Source organism: Chionomys nivalis, chromosome 19, assembly GCF_950005125.1.
Source record: "Chionomys nivalis chromosome 19, mChiNiv1.1, whole genome shotgun sequence".
Classification (NCBI taxonomy): domain Eukaryota; kingdom Metazoa; phylum Chordata; class Mammalia; order Rodentia; family Cricetidae; genus Chionomys; species Chionomys nivalis.
In genome coordinates this window covers 43626198-43648418 of record NC_080104.1, presented here as the reverse complement: position 1 = coordinate 43648418, position 22221 = coordinate 43626198, and the positions used below count along the sequence as shown (strand labels likewise).

The 22221-nt window shown below is 45.9% G+C and overlaps 2 protein-coding genes and 1 pseudogene across 2 annotated transcripts in view; 1 reads left to right on the top strand and 2 right to left on the bottom strand.

Annotated features, from left to right (window-relative positions):
• Mypn (myopalladin) overlaps positions 1 to 17886 on the top strand; it is a 79283-nt gene extending 61397 nt beyond the window's left edge. The window contains exons 12-20 of the mRNA XM_057751916.1: positions 31 to 169; positions 3762 to 3983; positions 6132 to 6281; positions 8696 to 8778; positions 10463 to 10589; positions 11665 to 11872; positions 14429 to 14594; positions 16015 to 16148; positions 17629 to 17886. Coding sequence (XP_057607899.1) covers positions 31 to 169; positions 3762 to 3983; positions 6132 to 6281; positions 8696 to 8778; positions 10463 to 10589; positions 11665 to 11872; positions 14429 to 14594; positions 16015 to 16148; positions 17629 to 17798 — 1399 coding nt within the window. The 3' untranslated portion in view covers positions 17799 to 17886. The remainder of the gene's footprint in view (positions 1 to 30; positions 170 to 3761; positions 3984 to 6131; positions 6282 to 8695; positions 8779 to 10462; positions 10590 to 11664; positions 11873 to 14428; positions 14595 to 16014; positions 16149 to 17628) is intronic.
• Positions 16776 to 17097, bottom strand: LOC130862343 (60S ribosomal protein L35a-like; annotated as a pseudogene).
• A 1940-nt stretch (positions 17887 to 19826) lies between the features above and the next one.
• Positions 19827 to 20732, bottom strand: LOC130890403 (nitric oxide synthase-interacting protein-like). Its single transcript, XM_057794333.1, has one exon. It carries the CDS (start codon positions 20730 to 20732, stop codon positions 19827 to 19829), a length of 906 nt encoding a protein of 301 aa, XP_057650316.1.
• Positions 20733 to 22221: the final 1489 nt, after the last annotated feature.

Below are 22221 nucleotides of genomic sequence, written 5' to 3'. Positions count from 1 at the left end.
ATTTCATAGGTGTGGGGATTTCTTTTACAGACCGCCCCAGGGTCTGATGAAGAAAACCACAAAGGCTTCTCCGGCAATGAGTGACGATTACATCCTGGAGACTAAGAACTCAGTGATTCTAGACTTGGGGAAGAAAGTGAATTTTGGAGATCTCAGATCACACCAGCAGGTAAGAGTGTTGAACGCAAATGGTTGGGTGAAATCTGTTTTAAGGATGTTTGATGCAGTCTTTGGGTGCTGAGGTTGACTGTTCTTAAGAGGATGATCACAGGACGGCAGAGCACATGCTGACCCAGCTGGGGAACTTGATGGTGGAGAAGGTGGCTCTGAACCACTCCCATCAGGTTTACCTGTTTATGGGGGTGCACAGCAGCTGTAATTCTAGAAATCTCGAAACCAGAAATCTAGAAAGGACAGGTCATTTATCATTGATTTGAGTTCTATACTGCCCATATTACACAGAAGGGTGTGTGTGTCTGTCTGTGTCTGTGCTGTGTGTGTTTATCACTGTAGTTGGCAGTGCTAAACTTGGGAGAATGGAGCCTAAAAATGAGGCAGGCTAAAGTTTCATGCAATAGTCAGCTTTTATTTAGACCATCAGACATTTGTTTGTGTGTGTGTGTGTGTGGTTTTTTTGAGACAGGCTTTCTCCATGTAGCTCTGACTGTTCTGAAACTCACTCTGTAGACCAGGCTGGCCTCAGTCTCATAGAGATCGGCCTGCTTCCCTCCCAAGTGCGGGGATTAAAGGCATGCGCCTCCACTGCTCCACAGAGCATCAACAATTTATACTCTGAGGGTTAAACAAAATCACGTGAGTAAAGTGAGCAATCACAAGGACAAACTGCACATGGCAAAGCCATAGTTTTCCAGAGACATATAAACAAATAACGATAGCCAGCTGTAATAATAATCTAAAGCACTCCTATCTGAGACACCTGGGAGGGGCACAAAAACACATTCCAAGAACACTTCTGTGTTTTTGAAGAAACCAATGTCACAAGACTCTCATTTTCTTCAAGTTCTTTTCACAGGCACTCAGAATTCTCTTCACACGCTCTTAAACTGTGTTCAGGTGTGTGTGTGTGTTCTTTCCTTTGATTACAGAGATCACGGGAGGCAGCTGATAAAGAAACTTTCCGTTTTTATTCTGAGAGTAAGGCAGAAGTGAGAAGTGGCCTAAACCCAGAATGGGAAGTCGGACATGGACGTCCATCAGTGGTGGATCTGTAGTGCCGTTTTCAGGAATGACAGTGCAGGAAGAACCTGTGGGTGTAAAGTAAACACACTGCTTGCATTTTACATGGTTCATTAGGAACTCTGACATTGCTTGGAACTTTACACTTGGATCTGTGTGTGGCAGAGACAGTCGACCTTGAGAGCAAGCAAAGTGCTGCCCAAACTGCCCAGAGCTCAGGGATTTAGTAACAGGCTAGGCGGCATTCTCTGTCATGGTGTCCTTGTTCCTGAAGCTCAACCTGCCAAATGTTTAATCTGTCGCGGAAGCAACTTGGCCTTTATATTCTTATTTTAGTGCTCATCAGTTCATCCACTGTACTACATGGTTTGCACATTGATCAGGTGTATCTGGTTTTTTAGATTTTTAATTTTATAAACTTCACTATAAAAGCTTGCAGATAAACTAATCATGCTAAAATCTTACTTTAGTGCTCACCTTCAGTTCATGCATTGTATTACATGGTTGGTACACTGATCAGGTAAATCTGTGTGTTTTATATTTTAATTTTATAAATTTTACTGTAAAAAGCTTGCAGAAAGACTAACCACACACCAAAGGGAGCCAGACCCAAACTGTGTGTGTCTGTGGCATTCTCTACCTTTTGAGCAGCCTTTCTGAAGCTGGATTCCGCACTTTCACTATCGGATAGATTTTTATGCACTTATTTACCAAAAGCTTACCAGGCGGGTTCCTCCCCAGGACAAGGTAGAGGTGAGGGGTGCTGGATGGCTCTCCTCAACTTGACACAAACCCAGACATTTCTGGAAGGAGGGATCTATTTTTCTGTTGTTGTTGTTGTTTTGCTTTTGTTTCTCTGTTTCTCTGTGTAGTCCTGACTGTTCTGAAGCTCACTCTGTAGACCAGGCTGGTCTCGAACTCACAGAGATCCGCCTGCCTCTTCCTCCTGAGTGCTGGGTTTTAAGGTGTGTGTGTCATGTGTGCCACCATCCCACCCAGCTGCCACATCAGATTGGGCTACAGGCAAGTCTGCGTGATATTGTCTTGATTAGTGACTGATGTGAGAGGGCCTAGCCCACTGTGGGTGGTGCCACCCCTGGGCAGTGGTCCTGGTCTGTATAAGAAAGTAAACTGGGTTTGTACCAGCTTGCATTCCCACCAGCAATGCAGAAGTGTTCCCTTTTCCCCACAACCTCTCCAGCATAAGTTGTCATCAGTGTTTTTGATCTTGGCCATTCTTACAGGCGTAAAATGGAATCTCAGAGTTGTTTTGATTTGCATTTCTCTGATGACTAAGGATGTTGAGCATTTCCTTTAGTGTCTTTTAGCCATTTTAGATTAATCTCCTGAGAGTTCTCTGTTTAGGTCTGCACTCTGTTTTTGGTTTTTTTTTTTTTATTGGATTATTTGTTCTTTTGATGACCAATTTCTTGAGTTCTTTTATATTTTGGAGATCAGACCTCTGTCTGATGTGGGATTGGTGAAGATCTTTTCCCATTCTGTAGGCTGTCATTTTGTCTTGTTGACCATGTCCTTTGCTTTACAGAAGCTTTTCAGTTTCAGGAGGCCCCCTTTGTTAATTGTTTTTCTCAGTGTCTGTGCTACTGGGGTTATATTTAGGAAGTGGTCTCCTTTGCCAAGTATACTTCCCACTTTCTCTTCTATGAGGTTCTGTGTGGCTTTATGTTGAGGTCTTTGATCCATTTGGACTTGAGTTTTGTGAGGTAACCCAGACCCAGAAAGACAATTATCATATATACTCACCCATAAGTGGTTTTTAAACATAAAGCAAAGAAAACCAGCCTACAAATCACAATCCCAGAGAACCTAGACAACAATGAGGACCTTAAGAGAGACATACATAGATCTAATCTACATGGGAAGTAGAAAAAGACATGATCTCCTGAGTAATTTGGGAGCATGGGGACTATGGGAGAGGGTTGAACAGAACGGGAAAGAAAGGGAGGGGAGTAGAGAAAAATGTAGAACTCAATAAAATAAAATAAAAACTGTAACATACTTTAGGAAAAAAAAAAGTAAACTGGGCAACCAAGAGGAGCAAGCCAGTAAGTAGCTTTCTCCATGGCCTCTGCTTCAGTTCCTACCTTCAGGTTCCTGCCTTGAGTTCCTGCCCTGACTTCCCTGGATGATGGAAGCTGTAAGATGAAATAAACCCTATCCTCTCAGAGTTGCTTTTGGTCATAGTCTTTATCACAGCAATAGAAACTTCAACTAAGGGGCCATAGAAATGGCTCCATGGTTAAGAATACTATATATCTTTTCAGAAGACATGGGTTCAGTGTCAAGCACCCATATGATGGCTCATAGGCATGTACACGCTGCACAGACATATATGTAAGCAAAACATCCAGACACATAAAGTAAAAGATATATATATATATATATATATATATATATATATATGAAACCCTAACTAAGAATGAACTCCAGGAAGCTGTCTGGGACATTGGCATGCTGTCCTGGCACGCATGCATGACCCATTACACACTAATGATAATAAAGTTTTTTACATAGAAATTTCAGTGTCCCCTTCTGATTGGCAGGAGTATAAAATTTCAAGCTTTGAGCAGAGGCTGATGAATGAGATAGAGTTCCGCTTGGAGCGCACGCCCGTGGACGAATCAGATGACGAGATCCAGCATGATGAAATCCCCACGGGCAAGTGTATCGCACCCGTCTTCGACAAAAGACTCAAGCACTTCCGGGTGATGGAAGGCTCTCCGGTCACCTTCACCTGCAAAATTGTTGGGATCCCGGTTCCAAAGGTAGGGAAGATGGCCTGCCAGATGACCGTCAGCAGCGTGGAACTATCTACAAGTTCTTTCAGAAAGTCTCACGGGGCTGGGATGTAGCTCAGCGGTAGAGTTCTTGCCTCTAATGGCTCTAATGTGTCCTCTAGACCAGAAAAAAAATCTCGGGGAGCAAGAGAGATGGATTCTCAGTTAAGAGCAATTGCTGGGATGGGCGTTCAGTTCCCAACACTGTCAACCACCTGTAACTCCAGCTCCAGGGCATCTTCTGGCCTCTTCCAGAATCCCCACCCGACCCATCCACTAGAAACACATTAGTTTTAGGCTTGGAATGTAGTATGCATGAAACCTTGGGTTCAGTCCTCAAAACCATACTTAAAAAAAAAAATTGACTGGGTGGTAGTGGTGTCACATGACTTTCATCCCAAAAATTAGGAGCCAGAGGCAGGCAGAACTCTGCATACAAGCCCAGTCTAGATTACAAAGCCAGTTCCAGGACAACCTAGACTACACAGAGAAACCATGTCTGGAGAAAAAAAAAATCAAACCCCAAACCAAACCAAACAAATAAACAAAAGCAAAAAACAACAAAACCTAGACATGGTGATGCATGTCTGTAATCTCGTCACTCAGGAGAATCATGAATTCAAGACCATCCTTGGCTATAGAATATTTTCGAGGCCAGCCTAGGCTGCATGAAACAAAGCACACACACACACACACACAAAAAAAAAAAACCAACAACTTATACTGTAGTGAAACATCTACAGAATAAAAATGAAAATTAATACTCAAAAATTAGCAAAGCCCAGGTGATTTAGAAAAAAAAAAGGATCAGGAACAGGATTATTAGGCCAAAAAGAAATCAGACTCATTAGAGTTTTTTTGTTGTTGTTGTTTTTTTTTTTTTTTTTTTTCGAGACAGGGTTTCTCCGTAGCTTTTTGGTTCCTGTCCTGGAACTAGCTCTTGTAGACCAGGCTGGCCTCGAACTCACAGAGATCCGTCTGCCTCTGCCTCCCGAGTGCTGGGATTAAAGGCGTGCGCCACCACCGCCCGGCTCATTAGGGTTTTTTATTTGTTTTTTGAGTGGGGTCCTGACTGGCCTGGGCCTCTGTATATAGACCAGGCTGGCTTCAAAGTCACAGAGATCCACCTGCCTCTGTCTCTGGAGGGCGGGGATTAAAGGCGTGTACCACCACTTCAGACACTGTTAGACTTTTAATAAAAGTGTAGAACAAATGTCTTAGTCGTGCTGCCTTGTTTTGGATTAATGGCTCTCTTAACTGTCAAACTCACATGATTGTTGTTCTTCATTGGGTTTAGTTTCTACTCAACACCCACAGGGTGCCCTTTGCTGTACAGAGAGGGATATCTTAGTGTCCTTGCTGTTAGGTTAGCAAATGCCAGCAATGCCCCATGCTTGGTGTTGGCTGCTGAACGATCCTCTGAGTCACCGCATTCCTTGGCAATCAGGGAAGGATTTGCACCGGTGTGGCTGCGGCAGGGGATCTGCTTTCACAAACACAAGAGCAGTACTGCCACACACGGATCCGTAACCAAGGAAGAGGCGAAGTGGGCACCTATAATCAGTGCTTTATTCCTCTGCCCCCCACGCCCTCCTCCCACCCACCTCCCTGCCCTGCCTTGAGGAACTCACTCTGGCTTGTGCGGTGCTGACCACCGAAATATTTGCACAGCAAATCTGTACTGATTTCAATCTTAGAGTTTGGTTTTGGTCTAGGGTGTAAATTTAGCCACTTGATCCTAGCCTTATTCCTTTTGATCCAATAAACCATCCTAGCCTTTCAGCTTCGTGGCTGAGGTATACATAGGATAATAGGGGATGATCCAAGTTCCTGTGTTCATTATTTTACCTGTGAAGACATATTTGGTCCGTAAAACATCCTTAAGCTAATTATGAGGTACAATAAAGATAGTCAAAAGCTTTACCACCATGCTAAACTACATCATATTTCTTACTGGAGTTCTGTATAGGTACAGAAGGAGGTGCACAGTATTCTGTCCTTTTGAATATGTTTTATGATTTTTCTAAATTTTTGCAGAAGATGAGTGTTTTGTCCCAGGGATGGCATTCAACCTCCGTCTCATATTCTGAAGCTCCGGCATGGTGAGTCCTCACCAACAGCTCCTTCTCCCTGCAGGTTTATTGGTTCAAAGATGGGAAACAGATCTCTAAGAGAAGTGAGCACTGCAGAATGAGGCGAGAAGGAGACGGGACCTGCTCCCTGCACATCGAATCAACCAACGGTGACGATGACGGCAACTACACCATCATGGCGGCCAACCCCCAGGTGGGTGGCAGGGCTCCCAGGCATCAGAAGGAGTGATCCAGTGACAATGCATTGAGTCTGAAGGCAGAAAACAAATCAACACAAAAACAGGGGGCTGGAGAATTGGCTCAATAGTTAAGAGCATTTGCTGCTCTTCCAAAAGACCCCATGTTCAATTCCCAGCACCCACATCAGACAGCTCACAACCACCTGTAACTCCAGCTCCATGGGCTCCGATGCTCTCTTCTGGCCTTTGAAGGCACCTACACACCTGGCCAACACAGATGCAAACACATTAATACCGATTAAATAAAGAGATGAGGGCTAGAGAGGTGGATCAGCGGTTGAGTGCACATGATGCTCTTGCAGAGGACTAAGGCTCAGTTCCCAACACCCACATGGTAACTCACACCATCCACCATTCTGACGGCCTCTTCTGAATTCCAGTGGAACCAGACCCACACATTCTGCACAGATATATATTCCAGTGAACTACTCATACACATAACTCTTTTAAAAATTAAAATAAGTAAATCTCTTTTCTTCTTTATGGATCAAAGTTGCAGAGCTGTGATCCTTTCTCTTTTCTGAATGAGAACGGCTTTCAAAATTCCCCTGAAAGATGGGACACAATATTTCCAATTACCATTCCAATTGAAAATATAAAGCCATAATTTCTATTTCCATCCATTTTCCCACTAAAATGTCAATCTTGATGGATCTCTGTTGAGGAAAACCTAAGAATAATTGGCTATGTTCTTTACACTGTCGTGCAAATGATGTTAAATGGGGGGATTGTAATTTTTTTTTAAGACAGGGTTTCTCTGTGTAGCTTTGGAACCTGTTCTGGAACTCACTCTGTAATCTAGGCTGGCCTCAAACTCACAGAGATCTGGGATTAAAGGTGTGTGCCACCACAGCTCAACATAAAAATTGTAATTTCAAAAATATCTGTGCTCTTTTTTATATCTTGGGTTAAAGTGGAAACTATCATTACTACTCCTAAGATCTCTCCCCCTGACATATTAACATATTAACAAGTCATTTTGTGCCTGGAAAGATGGGTCACTAGGTAAAGGCATTTGTCACATGAACCCAGTAACCTTAGTATGATTCTCAGAACCCATGTAAACGCAGGAGAGAACTAACTCCAAGAAGTTGGACTCAGATGTTCATCAAGAATGTTACATGGCGGAGCTGGAGAGATGGCTCAGTGGTTAAGAGCATTGCCTGCCCTTCCAAAGGTCCTGAGTTCAATTCCCAGCAACCACATGGTGGCTCACAACCATCTGTATTGAAGTCTGGTTCTCTCTTCTGGACTGCAGACATACAGACAGAATAAATAAATAAATATTAAAAAAAAATATTATTAAAAAAAAAAAAAAAAGAATGTTACATGGCAGGCCGGGCGGTGGTGGCGCACGCCTTTAATCCCAGCACTCGGGAGGCAGAGGCAGAGGCAGGAGGATCTTTGTGAGTTCGAGGCCAGCCTGGTCTACAAGAGCTAGTTCCAGGACAGGCTCCAAAACCACAGAGAAACCCTGTCTCGAAAAACCAAAAAAAAAAAAAAATCCCCCCCAAAAAAAGAACGTTACATGGCATTTGTACCCCCCACACCTGATAATAATAAATACTTGAAGTCATACACACACACACATACATTTAAAGATTGTGTGTGTGTGTGTGTGTGTGTGTATGATGCAGATGCCCCCAGGGACCAGAGGAGGGTGTCAGATCCCCTAGAACCGGAGTTACAGGTGATGGTGTGGATGCTGGGAATATCACCTAAAGTACAGCAAGCTCTCTTAAATTCCGAGCCATTTCTCCAGCCCAGGAGAAGCCAGATTTTTTAAACGCTCACTGTTCAAGTGTGGGGACCAGAGCTCCTATGAATCCAGGCTGGATGTGATGGCCCACATGGAACCAAGCCCCAAAAGGCAGAGATAAGGGGACCCCCAGTGCATACTGGTCATGTCTGCAAGTTCTGAGTTCGACTGAGAGAGCCTACCTCAATGACTAAGGTGGAGGGGCCATCTTAGGAAGACTCCCAACCAACATCAAGGCTTCAGCACACACAGAAAAATGCACCGAAACACACAGACACACACACTAAAATTTGCACTGCTTTTAACTGGGAGGTGCTATTACATGCCTTTGATCCCAGGACTCAGGAAATAGAGACAGGCAGATCTCTGAGCTCAAGTTCGGCCTGGTCTACAGGGTGAGTTCCAGAACAGCCAGGGCTACATAGAGAAACCCTGTCTCGAAAAACAAAACAAAACTAAAATCGTATTGCTTTCACTTCTCTTGGGCAAAGATAATCTTTCATTGTTAGAAAAAAATGTATAATGTTTTGGTGAAGAAAACACTTATATAAATTGAAAAAAAATGTGCATTTCTTCTTATTTTAATTTTGCTTGTTTTCTGCTTCTCAGGGGAGAATCAGCTGTTCTGGCCACTTGATGGTGCAGAGTTTGCCCATTCGAAACAGACTCAGCCCTGCCGGTCAGTCTCACAGGTAATGCAGACCCCCCTTTTCTGAACCCCTCCCATGTCCCCACTCACCACAGTGACTCACTACCTAACACTGTGCCACCACCAGGGGCTCCTTGGAATACAGGCATCAAGCCTGGTCCAGAGCCGGAGCATCCAAGTCAGAATTCGCACTTCGAACAGAATCCCCAAGAGATGCACGGGCACATTTACGTTTGAGAAGCTCCAGGCTTTGGCATTTAAAAAAAAAAAAAAAGGACAGTCTTCCATGTAGCCCAGGCTTCCCTCAAATATAGCAGAGGATGACCTTAAACTGATGCTTCTGCCTTCACCTCCTAAGTGTTGGGATTATAGGCTTGCACCACTACACCCAGCCTTTGTGGTACTGGGGAATGAACCTGGCTTCATGCATGCTAAGCAGGCACTAGCCCAATTGAGCAACATTCCCAGCCCCTTTGATACAATTGTAATGGTTCAAAACATTGTAGCCACCAGTAACACCTGTGCACACAATGCCTGACAGACCCTTTGAAATCATGGGCTTTTCTATTGCCAGACAGAAACTTGAATATTTCCGCTGTTATCTCCATGATAACGATTTTCTTCTCAGATTTTATGAAGTACTAATGAGAAAGGGCCTGGATTTCCCCTGGAGTCTTAGGGTGCCACAAAGTCTTAGCAGATTGCTGCTGAGGCTGATGAGTTAAATGACTTACTAAAGGACCAAAAATAGAGACCCGTGTTTCGCATAGTGTTACACTGCCCTCGGGAAGACACTTCTCTGCCCCCTCCTTTATCTTTGCTATTTTGTTTTGTTTTCAAGCACAGCTGTTACTGTTGGTCACTCTGACTGAGTTCAAGTTCATGGTCATGTTTAATTATCAGCCGTAATTTATTGCCGGGCTGAATTTTATTGTGGTCACAGCCATTTTGTTCTGGGTGATTTTGGGAGGACCTTACTTTGGGTTCTCAGATGGAGTACTGATTTATATGTTTATTTTGATGACTTTTCAACAAGTTCCAAAACCCGCAGAGAGTGGAGCTAAGCCAATTAGTGTTGAATAACTTCAGAGAGGAAGAGACTAAGTCTTGCTTATTTTATTTGCACTGTTTTTAATTATGTGTATGGTCAGGATGTGTGCACAGAGTACAGCAGATCCTCTCGAGCCAGAGTTACAGGTGCTTGTGAGCCACCTGGAGTGGGTGTTGGGGACTGAACTTGGGTCCTCTGGGGGCATCCAGTCCGGAGCCTATTTCCTGGATTTCAGAGTTTGGAGATGATTCTACAATGTACAATGCCGCAAGGAGTTTTGGTTTTGAGTTTGGTTTGGTGCGCGCGCGTGTGCGTGCGTGCGTGCGTGCGTGCGTGTGTGTGTGTGTGTGTGTGTGTGTATCAATTCTAAGCTGTGATTGATTGACTGTCCAGTGAAGCCTTTCTACTCTAGGGTGTGGTTCATTTGGTAGAGTTCTTACCTAGCATGCTCCAGGTCCTGGGTTCCATCTCCAGTAGGTACTACATAAACTGGGTATAATGATGCTTGCCTATAATGTCAGAACTCAGGAGGTAGAGAACAGAGAACCAGTTCAAGGTCATCCTGAATTTACTTATTGAGCTCAGCACAGGCTACAGGAGACCCTGCCTCATTATAGCCTTATAGCCATTTCTAAATGCATGTGGTTATTGTTATACGTTTAAATGCTTCTTGTAGGGGAAGGGCCAGAATGCAAGAGAGAGACAAGGAGCCTCTACAGGAGCGCTTTTTCCGGCCACATTTCCTGCAGGCCCCGGGTGACATGGTGGCTCACGAGGGCCGTCTCTGCCGGCTGGACTGTAAGGTACCTCCAAACACCTGTCCTTAGCTCCAGGCCCGACCCGAGTTTTCATCTAGTTCCTTGTTTGCAATCGTTTTTGTCTGTGTTTGTTATGTGGGGTTTCTCCCAGACAGAAGGGTCTTAGGGAAGGGAGGAATCGTCCTCGCCATAGGCTCCTTTAGAGCATTTCATCTTTTCAATACCATACAGAAATAAGTCATTAAAATCTTAAACTATCTTAATAAAAATTATGTAAGCATGAAAATTTTTAAAGAAAAAAGAACTGTTTTATGTGGGCCTTACATAAGTCAATTCTTCACTGTGAAAATATAACCAAAAAGAACTAACATGTACTTTTCTGTATGGTCCCTGGAATCCTTTATTGCTATGAAGCCAGAAGCTTAGATTTTTTTGCATCTTTGGTTGTAGGGAGGGGAGAACCTTTGAAAAGTCATAGGTGTGAGAAGACAGAGCCAAAAACACTCTGAGTGAACAGGGTCGTTTCCTCAAACTAAGCCACGTCTGTCACCTTTTGTGATTCTACATTCTGATTTCCTAATGAGGCTTCATAGGTTCAGGTCAGTGAAGGCTGGAGGTTAAGCATGTGCAGAGAACCCCTTCCTGTGCGTGGCTCTTATCCTCCTTAGCTGCTGTCTAAATGACATTCAGGTTCTATGCTCTCCTGTCTCTAAACCCCAAACACTACCGGTGCCTGGCTCCCATCCTGAGAGATTCTGGTTTAATATTATAACTAGGCATCAAGATGTTTTTATACTTAGTCCATGAGCAAAATCTGAGAACTTTGATTTAATATCTGACTCTTCTCTAATTCTGGTATCTAAGCTGAAGTCAGCCCTCTTATTGATGCCACGGGCCTGTTTTATCCTCTCAGCTCAGCCATTATTCTGCTCTAGGATATAATCACATGGGTTAACCGCAGCTGAAGGGAGGCCAGGATTCCACACAGTTCATTTAGATCCCTCTTCCCTGCGTTTCCCTTCACCAACTATCTGGTGCCAACAAGGATAAAGCATCCACTCACAGATAAACCTGCCTGTCATCAGCGCGCCACCTGAACCAGCTGTTCGTTGGTTCTTAGGTGAGTGGCTTACCGCCCCCAGAGCTGACGTGGCTGCTCAATGGGCGACCCGTGCTACCAGATGCCTCCCACAAGATGCTGGTCAGAGAGACGGGGGTCCACTCTCTGCTCATCGACCCGCTCACGCAACGCGACGCAGGGACCTATACGTGCGTGGCTACCAACAAAACCGGGCAGAATTCCTTTAGTTTGGAGCTCACCGTAGTAGGTAAGTCTCGCTGAGGGACCTCTAAGCAGAACTCCCTTCACGCCGACTGTCCGGATACTCAGGTGCTCTGGCAGAATTCCAGAATTCCTCACCCCAGCAATCCGTTTCCCCTTCACCACAGTAGACCCTGTTTTCTACACTGGTTTCTGAGATACATAGTAATACAGACATGTAAGGTGGTTGCTTTTCATTTTAATCAGACAACCAATGGGAGCGAGCAACCGCAACACTTGACTAAACAATCAATGGGTTATTTAATCAGCTGTCACTAAATTCTAGTCTTTTGCCCTTCAGTCTGTGATTCCACACCAGGCTCTTCTGTTCCCTGAGTTACGAACCTTTGCATTGCACCAGTGATACTGCTAACTGAATGGTCCTTAACCAGCCCTCTTCTCATTCAGGACCAAGGATTTATCAGCTTAGTTGGCAGAGTGCCCAAGAGCACACAGAGTCCACTTAGACCAGTATGGTGGCATATACCTGACACTCAGCCCTGGAGAGGTGAGGACAGGAGGTCATCCCACAGATAAAACCAATCCGGTTACCTGAAGCCTCCTCTCAAAAATAAAAGTAGGAATGAATAAAATGTAAAGGCTGAAGTTGAGGGTCACCACCCGGCACAGTGGGTTCACCAGGCAGCCCTCGGCCACCTCCTCTGGGTTTTCATGGTGCAAGAATAGGCAAGCTTCCCAGAGCGCTTGCAGACTGCCGTGTTCATTGTTCACAGCTCTGCCTCCCTGCAGGCTCTGAGCTTCCACAGACAGAGGCGCTGGTTGGCTGTGTTGTGTTCTTACTTAGGGAGAAGGAGATGTGCCACCTCCTGCGTGTGGCCAGAGTGCAGCTTGCAGAAGTAGTCTGGCTCCTTCTGCCACGCAGGCCTGGGAATCAAACTCAGGTCTTCAGGCTTAACGGCAATCGCATTTACCCACTGAGCCGTGTCCTGAGACCTTGGTTTGGGTTTCTCCGATGTTTGCCCCAGTGGGAGGTGCTCGTCAAATGTTGAATCCCAAAGCAAATGAGCCTTCACCTAATAAGATGGCATGAACAGAACACAGCCCCGCCACAGAAAGGGAAGTAAGACATCATCAGCTGCAGGGCAGTGGTCCAGTGGGGATCTTAGTGCTAGGCTTCCTCCCACTGTGGGTAGATCAACCCGAACTAGGCAATCCCAGCATGAGGGAGGCAGAGGCAGGCAGATCTGAGTTTGAGGCCAGCCTGGTCTACAGAGAAAGCCTGCCTTAGAAAAAAAAAGAGAAAAAAAAGAAAAGGAAGGAGGGAGGGAGGGAGGGAAAGAGGGAGGGAAGGAGGGAGGGAGGAAGGGAGAGAGGGAGGGAGGGAGGAAACCAACAGTCAGCACTGCTGTTCTTCTTCCTCAGCCAGTGGCTGCTCTCCTGTGAACCCTTTTCCTTTGCTCTTAATTTAGTCTCACCAGCAAAATAGGAAACTGTAATTTTGCTGCAGGCTTTTACCTTTCTCCATATTTCTAAAACAGTGACTTTGATAGATGAGGCTACCTTCTGGGGATGCATAATGTGGTAAAGGTTTTTACCCCCAATACATTTATGGGAGTTAGAAAAGGTTTTTACTCCAAATACATTTATACAAAATAGAAAAATGACAATGTGGCCAAATCTAAAGAGTCAGTTGGGGGCTGGAGAGATGGTTCAGTGGTTAGAACACTCATTGCTGATGCAGAGGACCTGGGTTTGGTCCCCAGAACCCACATGGCAGCTCACAGCATCCTATAACTCCTGATACAGGGGCTCTGAAGTCCTGCCTAGCCCTCAAGGCCCCTGAATGTACACAGTGCACAACACTCACCCAGACTCCCATTCATACGCATACACAATAAACAATAAAGTTTAAGTCGGGTGAAAATTTAGTTCCTATGAAATAAAGTCCTCAAAAAAATCAGTTTTAGTACGTGAAATATGTTCTCAAAAGTCATTATTTGACTATCAAGATGACTTAGTGGATAAAGGCATCGGCCACCAAGCATTCTAACCTGAGTTCAAATCCCAGGGCTCCATGTGATGGAACAGGAGAAATAACTCCTGACGAAAACGGTCGCACACACAATCATCCAAACACATGCATGCAGGCACGCGCGTACACACAAACAGGAACATACACACATACAAACACACGCAAATCAAATGAATTAATTAAATGTAACTTTGAAAATTTTTTTTTGTTTGTTTTGTTTTTCAATACAGGGTTTCTCTGTGTAGCCCTGGGTGTCCTAAAACTAGCTCTGTAGAGACCATGCTGGCCTCAAACTCCCAGAGATTTGCCTACTTTTGCTTCCTGAATGCTGGGGGGAAAAAAAACACTTTTTTTTTAAAGTGACTATTTCTGTGTGGGTATGGTGATGCATGACTTTATTCCCAGTACAAGCAAAGTTCAAAGCCAGCCTGGTCTACAAAGCAAGTTCCAGGACAGCCAATACAATGGGACCCTGTCTCAAAATAAAATAAAATAAGCGTGATGCGTCTGAGGCAGAAACCTCAAGGGCCTTGCTACTATTCAAATAGAAAAGTAACTTCTCTTGTTTAGCCAAAGAGGTGAAGAAAGCACCCATGATCCTGGAGAAACTCCAAAACAGTGGTGTTCCTGAGGGCCACCCGGTGAGACTGGAGTGTCGCGTGGTAGGCATGCCCCCACCCGTGTTCTACTGGAAGAAAGACAACGAGACCATCCCTTTCAGTAGAGAGAGGATCAGGTACAGCAAGCACCGTCTCTGTGGAGACATCCGTGCTCAGAGGGGCCTGGTGGGCCTTCCAGATAAGCCCGCAGCCTTTACAGTGGGCTTCTTTCATTGAATATGGCACTACCGAGTTTCAACCATGCTGTTGTACGTGTTCCAAGCCTGCCTGGGCCACAGAGTGAATTCCGAGTCAGTCTAGGCAAGAGTAAAACTCAGGCTCAAAAGCAGGTGGGGTGTGTGTGTGTAGAGCCCCTCTGCCAGAAGTCTATTTGCCTTCTCACTTTGCCTTAATAAAAGTCTGTTTACCAGAGAGAGAAAGCAAAACTGACTGCACGTGTCTGAGGTATGGTGGCATTCCCACCCTCCGCAGACTCAGGAGGAATCTGGAGGTAGAATCAGGAGTCCAAAGTTATCAACTTGGCTACAGAACACGTATGAAGCTGTTCTGGGCTCTATGAGACACTGCCTCCAAAATGAAAAGAAGTTCTTAAAAATATACATGGAGGAGCTGGAAAGATGGCTCAGCAATGAAGAGGTCAGGAGTTCAATTCCCAGCATCCTCCCTGGGTGAATCCCAGCTGCCTGTAACTCTAGTTTTAAAGACCCAGCACCTGGTTCAGGTCTCCACAAGCTCCTGCATATATGGAGAACACAAACCTACAGAGGCACACCTTCACATAAATGAAAATAATAAATCTTAAAAATTATACAAGGAACATATAAGATCTGGCATATTTTTGTCATATTCTCAATTGTTTTAGGACCTGGAAAAGGTTTTGTTTTGGTTTTTTAATAAACAAAAAGCTGAGTTAGGGGTCAGGGGTGATAGCATATCCCAACATTTTGGAAGGTAGAGGCAGGAGGGTCAGGAGTTCAAGTTCTTCGAAGGAGCTCAAGGTCACTCTGGACTACGGAGACCATCTCAGAAAGGAGGTTTAGTGGAGAGATGGCTCACCAATTAAGAGCAGTTGTTGCTCTTGCAGAGGACCCAGGTTTGATTCCCAACACCCACATGGTGGTTCATCTGCACCTCTAGTTCTAGAGAATCTGATGCCTCTTCAGGCTATCAGTATATATGTGGTGTGCATACATGCATACATACTCAAAGAAATTTTTAAGAAGGGGAGGATTAGAGGGCTGGATTCAGTAGTGAGAAGAGGCAGGAGGATCTCTAAGTTCAGGCTAGCTTGATCTATCTAATGAGTTCCAGGCCAGCCAGGAGGCTCTGTCTCAGAGGGAGGGAGGGAGGGAGGGACGGAGGGAGGGACAGAGGGAGGGAAGAGGAGAAGAAAGTGAGAAGAGAAAGGCTTTTCTAGGCTTTGGCTAAGGAGCTAACTGTCCCCTGTCCCTTCTCTGAGAGTTCCCCCAAGCCTAAGATTGACCGCAATGCTTCTGCTCCCAAGTTAAAGGTGAACATGTTCTTTCTCTTCCCCAGCATGCACCAGGACACAACGGGCTATGTCTGCCTCCTCATCCAGCCAGCCAAGAAATCTGACGCCGGCTGGTATACCCTGTCAGCCAAGAATGAAGCTGGCATTGTGTCCTGCACAGCTAGGTTGGATATATATGGTAAGGATGATGTCATTCAAGGAACATCTGTGCGCGGAGGACAGTTGAAATATCATCTCCATGCGTAAATGAGATAGATAACACTCTCTGTTGTGCTTTGAAGATGGGTTCTCCCTGCCATTTGTTTTTTGTTTTGTCTTGTTTTTTGAAAATCAAGTGGTCAAACATGGCATCAAATGCCTTTACCAGCTCAGCCATCTTACTGCTCCTTCTTTTTTTGGAAATTCCAGCAGAAACTCCATTTACAAGAAAGGGATGTGTACCAGGCAGTGGTAACACACACCTTTAACCCCAACACTTGGGAGGCAGAGTGGATCTCTAAGTTTGAGGCCAGCCTGGGTGGGCTACAAAGTGAGTTCCAGGATAGCCAGAGCTATGCAGAGAAACCCTGTCTTGAAAAACCAAAATCAAAGGAAAAAAGAAAAGAAAAAAAAATGACATGTATGAAATTTTTTGCTCAACCTCAGTGGCCCATAATTTCACTTTATCAGATTATAATTCTGAAGTCATCTGCAGAGCCGTTCTATAATCTTACCAAGAAAAGAGAGAAGACAGAAGCAGAGATTATCTTTTTTTTTTTTTTAACAAGAGCACAAATCCACTTTTATTTATCTACTTTTCATTGGTTTAAATCTGGGAAGGGTACAGCATCACACAGTTCTGTGTCCAATGGCCTCTGCAGGAAGGCTGCTTCGGAATTTGGCACGGACCATGCCACTGTTTCCATGGGCCCGAGTTACTTTCCCCCATATCACTCTGGTTTTGTTTGATTTGCCTCCAGGTGTCACTGGGTTGTGTTTTTCTTTTTATATATAAGTGCATCTCTTGCCCAAGTAGAATTCAGCTTCATCTTGGGCATAAATACCTTCAATTTTAAGAAGAGCTGTGTGCTCTCTCTGGTTCACTTATAGCCAGCAAAAGTGACCTTGTACCGCAGTCTTCCAGACATACTGTTCTTTAGAAGTCCTGTTCCCAGCAGGCCCCAGGAATCTGCCACAAAGTTCAGCAGGAGGAACATCCCTCACCTCTACCTATCCTTTTTTTTTAAAGATTATTTTTACTTATGTGTGTCTGTGTGTGTGTGTGTGTGTGTGTGTGTGTGTGTACCAAGTGAGTGCAGTACCTGTGGAGGTCAGAAGAGGGAGTCAGATCCCTGGAGCGGAAAATTACACACTTCCAGCTGGAAAGGAGAAAACGCAACAATTAATTGTTAATTGTGCAAGATTTTGTTGTTGTTTATTTATTCTGAGACAAGCTCTCGCTATACCACCTTAGCTGGCCTACAACTCTATAGACCAGGCTGGCTTTGAACTCACAGAGATCTGCCTGCCTCTGCCTCCTGAGTGCTGGGATTAAAGGCGTGGGCCACCACCGCCCAGCACAAGGCAGGAAGGTTTTAATGTTCCTTTTAGAAACGAGGTATCAGTGCTCCTCCCATGGATTCCTTTGATCGTAACATTTTGTTTGGCTCATTTTCCAGCTCAGTGGCACCAGCAGATCCCGCCACCCATGTCCATCCGTCCCAGTGGCAGCCGCTATGGGTCTCTCAGCAGCAAAGGGCTTGACATCTTCTCTGCCTTCTCCTCCATGGAAAGCACGATGGTGTACTCCTGCACTTCTCGGAGCGTGGTGGAGAGCGATGAACTTTAAGGATGTCTCCGTCCCTGCTGTGTGAGAGGGTAGACTGTGGAGGGGAAGGAGGACCGATCATACACAGTGGTTTCCAAACAGCTGCATTTAAGTGAGTTCCCATCCTTCTGGACCCAGGGCAGGAAGTGTTTTAAGTAAGATGGCCGAGGCTTTTGGAGCCTTGGTTGAGGGAGAGTTTAGGGCTGTGCATCTTAGAGATGCAAGTAGACAATTCTCACAAACCAAAGATACCATACCACTGCCACCGCGGCCTGAGGGAGGGGGGAGCGAGCGTGCTTCCCCACGCCGTGTGTAAGGGACATTAGGCCCAACTAGGAGTGATTAGGAGCCATAGCCAGGGCTGAGAGAAGTTAGTGACTTTAGAATAGATGCAAAAGAGAAAGCTGGGGAGCCCATCATCACCTTTCATGGATTACACATACCCACAGCGGTCATCTTGGGGAATTCGCTAGATGAGTTCCCACTTAACATTAGAGGATCTTGCCATACACCTCTCCTCCCAAGTGCAATCACCCGAGAAGCCAAAACGTGCCCGAGATTTAAAAGCAAAAGGAAAACAAAAACAAACAAAACCAACCAGGACACTCACAATTTCACAATGCACTCGTTATGTGGTCAAAACAAGACTCCCACCAGCCTGTCTGCACCATTTTAGGCAGACAGTCACACCCACACCCACCCCCAGTGCCTAGATTGGCACCGGGCATAACGGAGACTTCAACAGACATCTGCTGGGGATGACGTACTCAGCTCTCTGCCATTCTAAGACCAATCCAAACATGGCCCTGAGAGTGTCTGTCACGGCATCTGCTTCAGGCAAGCCGGGGGTATGAACTGGGGGTGTCTGTTTCCAAATCCCTATGCTCAGATCTCTGGTGTTCTCTGTGCCAGGTCCCCCTCCGCTGGGGATTTTTAGCTGGAGATGGTAATTGCTTTAGAAAGGCTTGAGACCTTCTTTACTTCAAGGCAAGGATTTGCAGTATAAAAATAAATTAATTTACTCAGCAAATCAGCGGTGTGTCTACTCTGTGTAAGATGCTGTGCCGGGTACCGTGGGCGGCAGGAAAATAGGAATAAGGGGGCTGGAGAGTTGAGTCGGCAAATAAAGGTGCTTGCCGCCAAGGCTGAGAACCTGAGTTTGATTCCTGGAACCCACATGGTGAAAGGTGAGGACTCACTCACTCCTACAAGTTGTCCTCTGGCCTGCGCGTGCGCACACACACACACACAGACGAAACACATTTAAGTACACTCAAAAAAATTCTCACTCTATTTTCAGTTTTGAGTTGTCCCGTTCTCTAAGAGGTAACACCCACTGGGCTGTGGTGGCACATGCTGAGTGCTCAGGCCTGTCTTCTCTCGTGTAGGCAGTGACAGGAAGTAGAGGATGAGACACGCTTCAGCACGCAGTAGATGTCAGCTGGCAATCAGGGGGAACCGGCTCACTCCTTCCACCAGACCCCAGGGATCCGACCCAGGTTGTCAGGCTCGGCACCAATTGCCCTCACCAGCTGAACCAACTTGATAGCTTCAGGGGAAACTTCAACCTTAGACGGAATGTAGTAAAATGTTTCCACAGGGCCATGTATCATGAGATCTCTGATAACCAAGAATCACTTTCTAAATCCTGAGACTGCCTCTGGAATACTGTGTATGTAATATTCAATATTCATCATATTATATATTCATATTCATCGTGCCATCATGCCTGTTTATTCTAACTCTTACATTCGCGCTTGGCATATATATTCAATTGTGCAATGCATATAATACCACCATTCTATCTACCATGTAAAGTGTAGCCAGTTATGAATATCCTTCATCTCCCATACCAGCACACTGAGTATTTTTTTAATCTGGTCCTTTATTATTATTCAGCAACAAAGATAAATATTATATTCTGACACTAGGTGGTGCTGTCTCACTGAAAATAGAACAAGTCTCAACTCTCCAGTTGGCGCTATTGGGTTATGGTTTTGTTTCGTTTTGTTTTCCCCGCGTTCACAGGCAGGTTTGTTAGGTCATAGCTCAGGTCTGCATGACTGGCCGCGACATTTCCACCTGCAGCTTCACTCCCGAGCCTGCAAAGCCCGTCCCGCCCCGCTGCAGCACGATGATGTCACGCTCTGTCAGGGTATTCCCACTCACGGGGTCCACCATGTCCTTCCGAATCAGTTTCTCGACACACTCCAGAGTGACCACCGCCCCGGAGGGCCGCAGCACTGCGCACGGTGTGGCGTTGCTCAGGCTGTCTCGGGTCACTGCACACACGTAGCGCTCACGGCGTGGGATGAGCCCCACGCGGTCCACAGAGTCATCCAGCCGCGTGAAGCGCACGGACGTCAGGTCTGACATACGTAGTGGCTTCCCAGACATGGGGCAGGTCACGATGCGGGATGGTTTTTCCAGCTTGGTGGCCTTTGCCTCGGGCGTCAGTGAGGGAACCCAGAAGCTGGGCATTATTGTGTCCTTGTCCTTGCCCGGGGGACCCGCACTGAGCCCTGGCTGCTCATCACCTGTGTTGGGTAAGGTGGCAGCCTTGGGCATGAAGGGGTTCAGGGGCTGGCTCAGGATGGCTGCCTCCTTCTCCAGGAAGCCTCGAGCTCGGTCCTGGGCTGCAGCTCGTTGAAGCTGTCTCTGCTCTTCTCTGAGGGCTGCCCGCTGCTTCTCATAGGCCTTCACCTGCCAGGCAATCTTTTTCTTCTGGTGTAGGATGTACGCCAGGATTGCCTCCCGTTCATACAGGTAGCCATCTGGGGTGACCACAGGATCACGACAAGGCTGCAGCGAGAGACAGCAGCAGTCAAAGTCCTTCACAGCGTCCCGGTTCAGTCGAATGTTCTGGGTCCCATAGCCTGAGGCTTCTGTGTCCTTTTTCTTCTCATGGTAGGTGTATACTGCTCCGGCGCTGCAGTTCTTGGTGTGCCGCGTCATCCTCACAGACGATTAGCCGACCCGCCGCTGCTTCAACCGTGTCCTGGGTTAGGTTTTCAACCAGGATTTCTGAATCTCAGCAATGCTGACTTAGGGGCTGTCCTGTACACTGGCAGCGACCCTGGCCCCTTGCCCTACTTCGAGTTGTGGTGACTCCAATCTCCAGACTGACTCTTCCTTGAGAGGCAGAATTTCCCTTTGTTGAGAATGTCTATGAGGGGAAAAAAAAAAATCAGTGTATTAGAACTCTATTGAAATGGAGGATATCTAAGTAAACTTAGATATCTGTGGATGTATTTGTAGCACACCCACAAACAAACCCACCATCTTCCGTTTTTTATTTTTGGTTTTTTTTATTTTTGGTTTCTCTGTGTTGCTTTGGAGCCTGTCCTGGAACTAGCTCTTGTAGACTGGGCTGGCCTCGAACTCACCTGCCTCTGCCTCCCGAGTGCTGGGATTAAAGGCGTGCGCCACCACCACCCGACCATCTTCCATTTGCTCAATCTGGTTTAAGGACGTGTCATCCTCATCACCCAGTAAGAAACAGCCAAGCTATTTCTTTCTCTTCCATGCAGTTTGTAGTTCCTTTTTTTTTTTTATCATTTAAAAAGATTTTTTTAGCCAAAAAAAACACAGAGAAACCCTGTCTCGAAAAAGAAAAAAAAAAGATTTTTTTTTAAATGTGTATTTGTGAGTATGCACATTTGTGTGGGAGAGCCCTGGGAGGTCAGAAGACATCCATCCAATCATCTGCAGCTGATGGGGGTGCTGGGAATCAAACTCGGGTCTTCTGAAAGAAAAGTAAGGATCATGCAGGCTATGCAGTGTGTGCCCCAGGTTCCCAGCTTGTGTGAGCTGTCACCCAATGCCAGGGTGTGCTTAGGTGCTGCGGCTGTCTTTGAGTCACCTGTGGTCCTGTAGTAACCCCTCACCCAGACGCCTGAAAGGAATTTTGGCTTGCCGTGGCCTCCGTACCTGGGGTGACTATATGGGCATGCTGCATCTCGGCAGGAAAAGTCTCGTCGCACAATAAATAAGGCTGGCAAGATGGGTCAGTGTAGCAAAATCAATAAAAACCCAGAGTCAGATATTGGAGTTCAAGCTGAAGATGAGAAAAACAAAGCAGCCAAGCCACTAGAGAGTTCTTACCTATGCCAAGGCTCAGGCAAACAAAAGTGCGATTCTATCCTCAGAGCGCGACTGTAGATTGCAGTGTCTCCACCAAACCTCAGACTGCACCGAGATCCTGTCCCCTCCTGCCTTATATATCTCTCTCCACCCAGCGATATTCACTCCTGTCTCCAGCTCCCTAGTGCTGGGATTAAGGGCGTGTGACTCCCGAGGGCTAGGGTCACCTTTGTGTGAGCTGTTTGCAGATTCTGTCTCTCAATTCTGGCATTAAAGGTGTGTACCCCCACTCCCTGGCCTCTAGTGGCTTAGCTCTGCTCTTCAGGCAAGCTTTTTTTATTAGGACACAAATAAAATATCA